Below are 9,330 nucleotides of genomic sequence, written 5' to 3'. Positions count from 1 at the left end.
TTTTCTGTGAAAGTACGTTTTGTGATAGTAGTTTTTTGTACAAGTGGGTTAACGGATAAAGAACTGTCAAAGATAACAGCAAAGTGATCCGACAGGGCGACATCAGTTACAGAGACATTAGAAATATTCACACCCTTACTGATAACCAGGTCCAGCTCGCAGAGGGACGTTTATTAGCTGCTGGCTGCTGGGATGGATCACTTCATTAGGTCTGATATTAACTTTTAGAGTCGACGCTGACACTCTGTGGGTTTTAAAGACGTCTAAAAGATGAGAAGACCCAACATGAACAGGAGCACAGCTATGGGAGACTCTTTTCCTTCAAAATCCTTTCTTTACATTGATGTAACTCAGGTTATGTTCAGCTACCAACACCTCAAATCTTACCTCAGTATCTGTAAAACTGATTGAGTTGTAATCATTGTCGTGTTTTTTAAGAGTCGACTGTGGCAGCCATCAACACAAGCCCACGTTTTAAAAAAAAATATGTTTTTATGGTTTTATTTGAACCTTCAAATAATCTGAATTACCCAAGTCCTCCAAGAGGATCAACAAAACAGAGCTGCGGTGCTTTTTAAAACTGTATGAGCTCCTGAAGCGGCCCTCACCTCCGGCTCGACCACACTTGGGGCAGCACTCCCCAGCAGGAACGAAGAGGGTCTGATCCTCCGAACAGGTGAGCTGGGGGCAGGTGTGAGCGCTGCAGGAAACGCTCCCTTCAGAGCAAACACACACCGAACAGGGAGAGGGACTCCACTGGCTGTCATGCTGCGGGGAAGAAGACAAACAAAGAGACAATTACAGCGAGGCGAGAGGAAAAAAAAAACAAAAACAAAAAACAGAGAGGAGAAAGAGGCAGAGAGATGAAAAAAGGGCTGGTTTGGTCTCTGAGGAATGGAAACTTGGTCAGCCTGAGTGACAGATGAGAAAACAGTCCCTCTGAGGGGAGAAGAAAGGTACAAAGTGGGAAAAAAGACACCTTGAAATGAGCAGAGAACATTAAAACAAAATGTGATGCAGGGACAAATCTGCACACTGAGAAACAGGCGAATAATTTCCGTTTGAGCTAAAGGAAGTTCAATTGCTGGCTAAACTAGCATCAGCTAACATCAACCTTTTTACAAACAAGAAAATTCTAGCAGCAGAACAAAAAAAGGCCCAAGATCTGAGACTGCGTTCCCACTGCAGGTCTTAACGCTCGAAGCTGATTCTTCTGCGACATTAAGATTTAAAAGCGACCTCCATCAGACTCTGGTGTGATCAGTCTACGGCACAAAGAAGGAGAAGAAGAAGGCGTGACGTTAAACGCTGTGTTTACAGATGTCAATATGGACGCTACACGTGTTAGCGTGTCGTCCAGTGTTTATGTTTGACTCTGCCACTTCCCGTTCAACACCAATACGATCCGACACCAACGTCGGTGTCATATGTTGAACTTCAACTGGACTTCTGTTCTGTAGCTGAAGGTGTCTGGAGTCGTGACGTTGGATCCATCTGTAAACCTCGACTTGTGAAATGTGACAGGAGAGTTCAGACTGAGAAACATTAAATATGGGTTCGATTTAGTGCCACATATGAACGTGACCTGGGTCAGATTTGGAGGAAATAAATCAGATTTTCGCCTGCGGAGTGAACCTAACTTTAGTCTGAAACTCCTGCCTGGAAGGCGGTGGTTGACATGTTTGCCTTCACAGCACCAGACCTTTATGATTTTGTTTTCAAACAGTAAACGTGCTGACGGAGGGAATATATTTGATTCTGATCTAAAAGTGAAGGAACTGGACTGATAAAATCCACAGATAAAAACGCATCGGTTTGCTGCTGTCATTTCCCTTTAAAGGAAACCGCGGTGCGGCGCCTGCAGTCCAACGGCGAGGAAGAGTCTGCGCTGATTGTCTGAGGTGTCAGACTGTGAGAAGCTGCAGGAAAACCTTTAAACTTCATCCGACACGTAATTAGTCTGAGTGTTAATGAAGCATTCATCTCCACCACAGGAAGGTTCGACGTAGCAAACAAGGTTCTGGTTTTGTGTTTTTTTTTTCTGTCAGAAATGGATAACCGAACGTCCAAAACGTATCAAATTCAAGTTTCGCTCATGGTGACAGGTTTAGGTGTTTTTTATTAAGCCCAAAATGTTGCTATCGATATAAATCTGAAGCAAAGATTTAGTGACGGGACCTTTCATATAATCTTTGAACCCATTTGTAGGTTTTTATTTTGCAGACATCAAACAGCAGCTTGTGGAAAAAGGAACTGCAGCAGTGTAATATTATTCACTGCCCTTCAGTGGAAACGGATTAAAGCCTTAAAGAAAGCAGATCTCCTTCTCGAGTGGCTCGGGTCCGTGCGAAGCCGCACCAGCAGAATCCGTAAACCCTGCCAGGAGAAGGACTCGCTGCTCCTCAGAGCTTGTAGCGTCTAAATTGACTGCCAAAAGCTGAAGGACACTTGATGGAAGATAAACAAATCAAACGGGGCTTTTTGTGTGAGGAGAGAGGAAGAGAAGTCCCGGGAAACAAGTTTAATACCGAAAAAACATTTCAAGTTCTGCTCAAACTTTTACGACATCCATCAAGTTAGGTGGTTCTTCTCACAAATTTTATTCATTTCTAGAGCTGAAACAAAGGCAGAGAATGACTCCAATCACAGTCAGAACTGAGAAATATTTACATTTCTCAGACGATTACCAGAAATACGAAGCAGAAAACCTCCTTCTGACAAATCTTGTTGTGTTTTACATCGATTTAATCATTTTAGATTTTGGGTCAATTAAAAAAGGGGACAGGTGATTGCTGTTGGATTAAAAAGAATAATTTTATTTTTCTAAACTGCTCCGGCACCGTTTAACACAGGAAACATGTTTCAAACGGGGGAACGATCGCCTCTTGTTTGACTGAAAATCTTTCATTTAACGTTTTTAACTGTTTGAAATTAAGAAAACAGAATCACACGTTGTCCCGTCAGGAGAAAACGAGCTCCGTTAGCTCGATATGAAATAAGCTTTTTTGAGAAAATGGATTTTATCTCAACAAATGCAGCATTTCTTGGTCATTTTAAAACTGTTTCTTCCAGAAAATCCTCTGATTCTAAAGGTTAATTATGATCCTTATTACCTTAATGTTTGGGTAATATTTAGAATATTCCACAATGACAAATGAACAAATAAAAACCTTTATATAAAGCACCACTTCAGTGATGGGGAACCCAACATTTCGAAGCTTTAGATGCTTTTATTCTTCAGTTTTCAGGCTTTTCTTCACGTTTTAAGATTCATTGACGGCTCCCAGCTTTAAAAGCTGATCCTCATATTTAACCTCTCGGTTCATCCCGAACGCATTGAATGAAACTGGGGTCAGGACTTAGTGCCGACTCAGAAACCAATTCTTTGTGAACAGTTTTTTTTTTTTAAACGCCCAGGGGCAATGTCACGCTGGAACAGAAACCTCTGAGGTAAAACTGGTTCTGAAATCATCTCTGAGAGCTGAAAGAGTACGGTTTCTGGAGAATTATTCATTTCAAAAACTGATCCGTGCACATTAACCTGAAAACCTGGCGTGCTGCAAACAAGGGAGTCGGGATTTATTTTAATTCCTCCCACTTTTGTCAGATTAAAAACGTAACTGAAGCGTGTTTGTGTTTCCCTTCTTGATGCGAAGAGAAACACCGGTCTGCTTCGTTCACACAGTCCGGGCTTTCTGTTTTAGACCTTAAATCGTTAGAAAAACTACAACAAACTAATTTTAGGGGCAGAAAAATCGGATTCTTTTTTCGAGGAAGGCTGAACGTCCGTCAATAAATTCCTGCTGACGGGGCAGCTGCGTGAAAGGTTTTGTAGTTTTGTTGCAGAGGAATAACATCTGACATCCTCAGACAGAACTACGACATGCAGAACGAAAGCCAGGAGCACATTTAAATTTAACAAACTTCACAGAGGAAGCCGTGAATCAACAAACATACAAGTTTCAGAGGTAAATAAATGTATTTTAGGACCTAAAACGGAACATCTGGACATATATTTAGGACTCTTTCATCGACATCATGGTTCTCTCAGCATTTAAGCTGCAGCTGAAACAACGAGATACTTCCTTGTATTTCTCGTCTCAGAGACAAGCGTTTGTTTGGCTTTTAGCCCCGCAGTGCACGAAGATGGCGGCTTCGTGGCGGCTGTTAGCGAATTAAAGAATTAAAAAACAAAACGTGAGCAGCACTCCTCAAGACGAGCGAGACAACCTGACTGGTTCATTGTACAAAACGTCTCTACCACGTCGCCTCCACTGTTACATTTAAACCAGGGGTGTCCAACCATTCATTTTACATGTTTCTCTGCTCCAACACACCTAAACTCAACGGTTAAATCACCTCTTCATGTTCTGATAATCACCCATTGATTCACATCAGGTATTGGAGCTGAGGAACAAGTTAAATATGCAGGACGGCGGCGCTCGAGGACCAGGGTTGGACACAATGAAGTAAAATGATTAAACCTAACTCTTATTCCGACTGATTCTACTTTACCCCGTTAAAATGCCCGTTCTGTTCGTGTTCTTTTACCCTAAAATGTGCTCAGACTCATTTTGGTGCTGCGCTGACTCAAAACATTTAGCTTTAGCTTGTGCTGCCTGGTTCTGTGCTTTGTTGAAGTCGCAGAGGAGTTTATTTCAGACTCACCACCTCAGCAGCAGAAATGGTGTTGAAAATTGAGGCCAGGGGGTATAAATACAAGTTCTTGCATTTTGTTGCTTCGACAGTATTGTTAAAGCAACAGCGGAGCTTTATTTGCACGGAGAAAATGTAAGGAAAATGCAGAAATTGAGCAAGTTAGATTTAATTGGTCGTGATTGTAATTAAGATATAATTAGTGGAGCTGTACTTCCCCTTAGCAAAACTCCCGCCCCACACTTTAAAACTCCGGATTCGTCTCTGCTTAAATCGGTCGGAAAATTAAAGGGTAAGGAAAGACAGAGCATCGCGTTTCACGTTTCGCTTACTCCATGTGTGAGTCCTTCGTGGCGGCAGGAGCCGCGGGACGAGGAGAAGCACTCCGGACAGCACTTGTTGGGAGGGATCCTCAGATATTCACCCTTTGGAAAAAGAAACAAAAAGGAATATAAACACACCCGTCGTGATTAAAACACAGAGGCGGGAAAGATTTCATAGTCTGGGGTCTGTTTCCTCAGAAATGAAGTGACACGAAGGCCTGATAATAATAAATACATTAAGGCTCCTCCAGATGTGTATATATGGCCGACATAACAACATGTTTTAAAATGCACCAAGCTGTCTTCCTTACGGCTCGGTAATTGAGGCCGACTCTGCGGCGGGAAGCAAATGAGAAAGCGGCGGCAGTCAGGAGTTCGCAGTTTATTTGAATAAAAATGATATGGGATTTTTTTTTTTTTAAGAAAAAAAGAAAAAAGACAAAACAAGAATGAGGGAATACAATTTGTGTAAGGTGAGCAGAAACGTCCCCACGGAGATTCAGTAAATGAGCACGAACGGCGGGGAGACAAACTGCATGTGAATCAGCAAAACAAATGAAATCCTGTTACAGAAATAAAACTGAGGCTTTAATACAGGAAGATGGAAGGTGTTTCAGCTCGGCGTTAATCACATTTTAGCACTTTCAAACCAGAAAAACTGACTCAATTTTGACAGCAAGTGGAAAACTCATGTTACAAAAACCTATTTGGTTTAATAAATTAAACTCTGAACATTTGTATTTTTTGTGTTTGTCTGTGAAGCTGAATTTTTAGTGTTTAGGTTTTTTGTTTTTCATGATTTGCTGCCTCAGATTTAGCAGAAAGAAGTTTTTAAAGTCAGAAAGTTGATTTCAGTTTATTTCTTGAAACAAACCGAAGCCGTAGGAGTCCAGATTTGGCTGTGAATTTCTCCTGTTTTCACGTGCACGGTCGAGGCCGAGCACATTTTTAGGTTCCCATGATGATTCGAGCCAATGGAGTTCTCTTTACAAACAGAGTCCGGCAGATTTGAAGCAGGTTTTTTTTATTAATTATTGTTTATTTTCCAGAGTCAAGCTCACGCACTGGAGTCAAAACACGACTTTAGAATTAACGGAAACTGAATTAAAACGTGTTTGAGACATTTGTGAGAACTCTGCGGCCGTTTCAAGAGGAAAATTAGTTGTGCTGTTCTTTGGGGCAGGTTTAAAATTCACGAGACGGGACTACGAGCCTCTGAGACGCGAATAAGGAAACTGGGAGGAACCGCAAACATTTAGAGACGCTCTGGAGACAAATCCAGGTCGGCCCAAAGAGATTCAACCTTAAAGGTACAAAAAGGTTGAGTTCATCCTTTTAAAAGGTTGTTAAATGTAGAACAAAACAAGCTAAAACAGGAGATGAAGTCAGCCATGTTTCTGTCAACCATGACCGGTTTGTTTTATTTATTTAAAGTTCTGCAGATTTCTTTAAAGGTGTTAGGCCAGTGGTATCCAATTCTGGTCCTCGAGGGCCACCATCCTGCATGTTTTACCTGTTTCTCTGCTCCAACACACCTGATTCAGAGGTTAAATGACCTCTTCATGTTCTGCAGAAGCCTGTTAATGACACACTGATTCAAACCAGGTGTGTTGGAGCAGAGGTACAAGTAAAACCTGCAGGATGGTGGCCCTCCAGGACCAGGATTGGACACCCCTGTGTTAGACGGACTTCTACTTCTGCACTGGCTGTGATTTTATTTGTGAATCGTTGTGCATAAGCAGTAAATATTTAGAAAAATGTTCAAAATTACAGTCGAAGCTAAATATAATGAAGAGACGATTTGAAGAAATGATGAAGAAATGATCTGCAGACAGAACTGAGCTCGCCTGCATTTTTGTGACTCTTTATTAAAATCCCTAACCCTAAGAGCATCCCAGCGGGCCCAGCCGGGTCGGGGTCGGACCTGATTGGAGGCTCTAATCAAGCGACTCGAGTTCTGGTTTTGGTACGAGTTCTTGGACCCGATATGCCCTGGACTTCCTGATTTCTACCATCACATTTAGGTTTTATTGTTGTTCCTTCATGTTGTTTTTAGAGGCGGGGAACTAATTTATAACAGATTATAAAAACTTTAAGAGAATTTATGTTTCCAAGGACAAAGTGCGAACTTTCAGTTTGCAGAGATGCACATAAAAGGAGGATTAATAAACCAGCGTTAAAAACAAAAATCTACCGACGCGGTTTAAAAAATGATCAGTTTAGCTGAAAAGATGGAGAAAGACAGACTGATGATAAAATCTGTAATATTTCACCAGTTTAGATGACACATTTTAGGAGCACACGGGTTGCCGAGCACGATGACTGATTTTAATTAACGCCGGCAGAGTGAAATTCGTTCGACGTAGATTGTTGCCTTAACTTCGCGAGGGAGCTGGATTCGAAGCCGTCACCGCAGGCTTGATGTTTAAAACAACATTTATGAAGAAGATGTGCAGATGGAGTAAGAAAAATGTGTTTATAGGAATTAAACAGAGCCAAAACAGAAGGATGAAGATGAACAATCACAGCCGTCACCGAGGGTAATGAAAAGGTGAGAGCTCCAGATTTTACTGCGCAGAAATCTGTCGTTTGTTGGGTTTGAGTTAAGAGCTCAAAACCTGCGTCATCTTTGGATTCTCAGGCCCTTCACTTAAAGACACCTCCTCACGTCCTGTTATCCAGGTGAGAGGCTGGCTGGTCTGAATGATCTTTCCGACCCTAAACTCTGAAAGTGCTTGGTCATCTTACCCTCTGGAAGTCACAGCGGGCGCCGGGGCAGAGGACGGGCGTGCAGATGGGCACGTCGCTGTAGCAGGTACACTCCAGACACGACTCAGGCCTCCACGACGTGTTGTTCTGTCGACACAAAGATGACACGAAATATTCCATTACCACACCTGAACAGTGGGTCACGTTTATGACGTCAGCTTTGAGCGCACCAACCAAACGTTTCAGCCTCCTGAAACAAAATAAGTTTTTAAATTAAGAGGTTTAAACAAACTTCAGCCAGATTATGCTGACTGCTGTAAATATAGAGCAGCACCCGCATGTCCTCCAAAAATTGTGATTGGACAGTATTTTTTTTAAAACCCTTAAGGATGCTTGCATTACTGCTTCCGTGTTGATTTAAACAGCAGTGAGAAAAAAGCAGAAAAGGCCTGAGATGTGTTCCTCCAGCCGACGAACGCTTTAACATGCCTTACAGGTAGCTTAAAGCCAAAACTGAATCAATAATCCAGAGCCTGCACATGCTCAGATACATATCATCTTACAGGCCATAAATCTGATCTAACTAAATGATTAATAATCCACTCGTGACGGATGCTTTGAACAGACACAACGCTTTAACTCCGAGCTTAAGGTTCACAAATGAAAATGTGATAAAAACATAAAGAAACGCTGACTCATCAGTCCTCAAGTTGTTCTTAAATAATCTGACTTCAGCAAGGATTTATTACGAAACGAAACAAGGATCTAAACTAAAACAACAAGGTTATAAACTCAAAATAAAGAACATTTGGCCGATATCTACATTTTCTTTTTGTCTGCATCTGTTAAACCCAAAATCTATCTTTAAGAGCACATAAACAGCGTTAATCATCACAGCGAGCTCACATTTTCAGCCTAAAATAATCTAAACATCAGACAGAATCATAAAGTCATGAAGCAGAGCAACATGACGAGAGAAAAACCACATTTAAAAAAATAATAATAAAGTCGTTCTGCGTGAAACCGAGTTATTAGAGTTAAAACGATAAAACAAAAGCTAGAATTAGCAAAACAAAAGCTAAAAGCTAAAGCGAGCTGAATATCTCAGTGTATTTATGAACCAAAATGTGAATAAAAATTAAAGAATTCAAATAAATTAATAAAAGTCAAAGTCATACTTATACTGTCCTGAACAAACAAAGAAACAACAACAGGCAAGTGACTCGGCGGTCAGACAAAAACATAAGCATTTCCTGTCCATTTATCTTTAAAATACATTTTATTTGAAGACAACTCTATGCAAACAGTTTTACAGAGTATTTTTTCTCAAACATGCAATAACCTGATGTGTTTTTAAACATCTCTAATATTTGCACGTTAATTTATTCTCACACACAGCAGTTTTAATATCTAATATAACTGGATAAAACTGATAAAACAGAAGGTGTAATTCTTTTGTTTTGTGTGTTTGACAGCAAAGAGAGATCAGCTCAGCGCCTCATCATATATTTATAAAACCACATCATATACCTAAAATAAATAAAAATAAATAAATTTCCATGCAGACTTTATGGAAGCAGTGGCTCATATCGTACAACTGCATTAGTGTGTAAAAATATTTATTCTCACAGCTACAAGTCAT

General features: G+C 40.8%; 1 protein-coding gene across 2 annotated transcripts in view; it reads right to left on the bottom strand.

Moving 5' to 3' along the window:
* fras1 (Fraser extracellular matrix complex subunit 1) overlaps positions 1–9,330 on the bottom strand; it is a 207,701-nt gene that overhangs the window by 126,921 nt on the left and 71,450 nt on the right. For both annotated transcript variants that reach the window (XM_037976630.1, XM_037976661.1), the window contains exons 3-5: positions 7,728–7,835; positions 4,989–5,081; positions 609–768 (exon numbers count right to left, since the gene is read on the bottom strand). In XM_037976630.1, coding sequence (XP_037832558.1) covers positions 609–768; positions 4,989–5,081; positions 7,728–7,835 — 361 coding nt within the window. The remainder of the gene's footprint in view (positions 1–608; positions 769–4,988; positions 5,082–7,727; positions 7,836–9,330) is intronic.

Source organism: Kryptolebias marmoratus, linkage group LG1 (assembly GCF_001649575.2).
Source record: "Kryptolebias marmoratus isolate JLee-2015 linkage group LG1, ASM164957v2, whole genome shotgun sequence".
NCBI lineage: Eukaryota > Metazoa > Chordata > Actinopteri > Cyprinodontiformes > Rivulidae > Kryptolebias > Kryptolebias marmoratus.
Note: the sequence above shows the minus strand (reverse complement) of the source record. Positions and strands in the feature narration are given on the sequence as shown.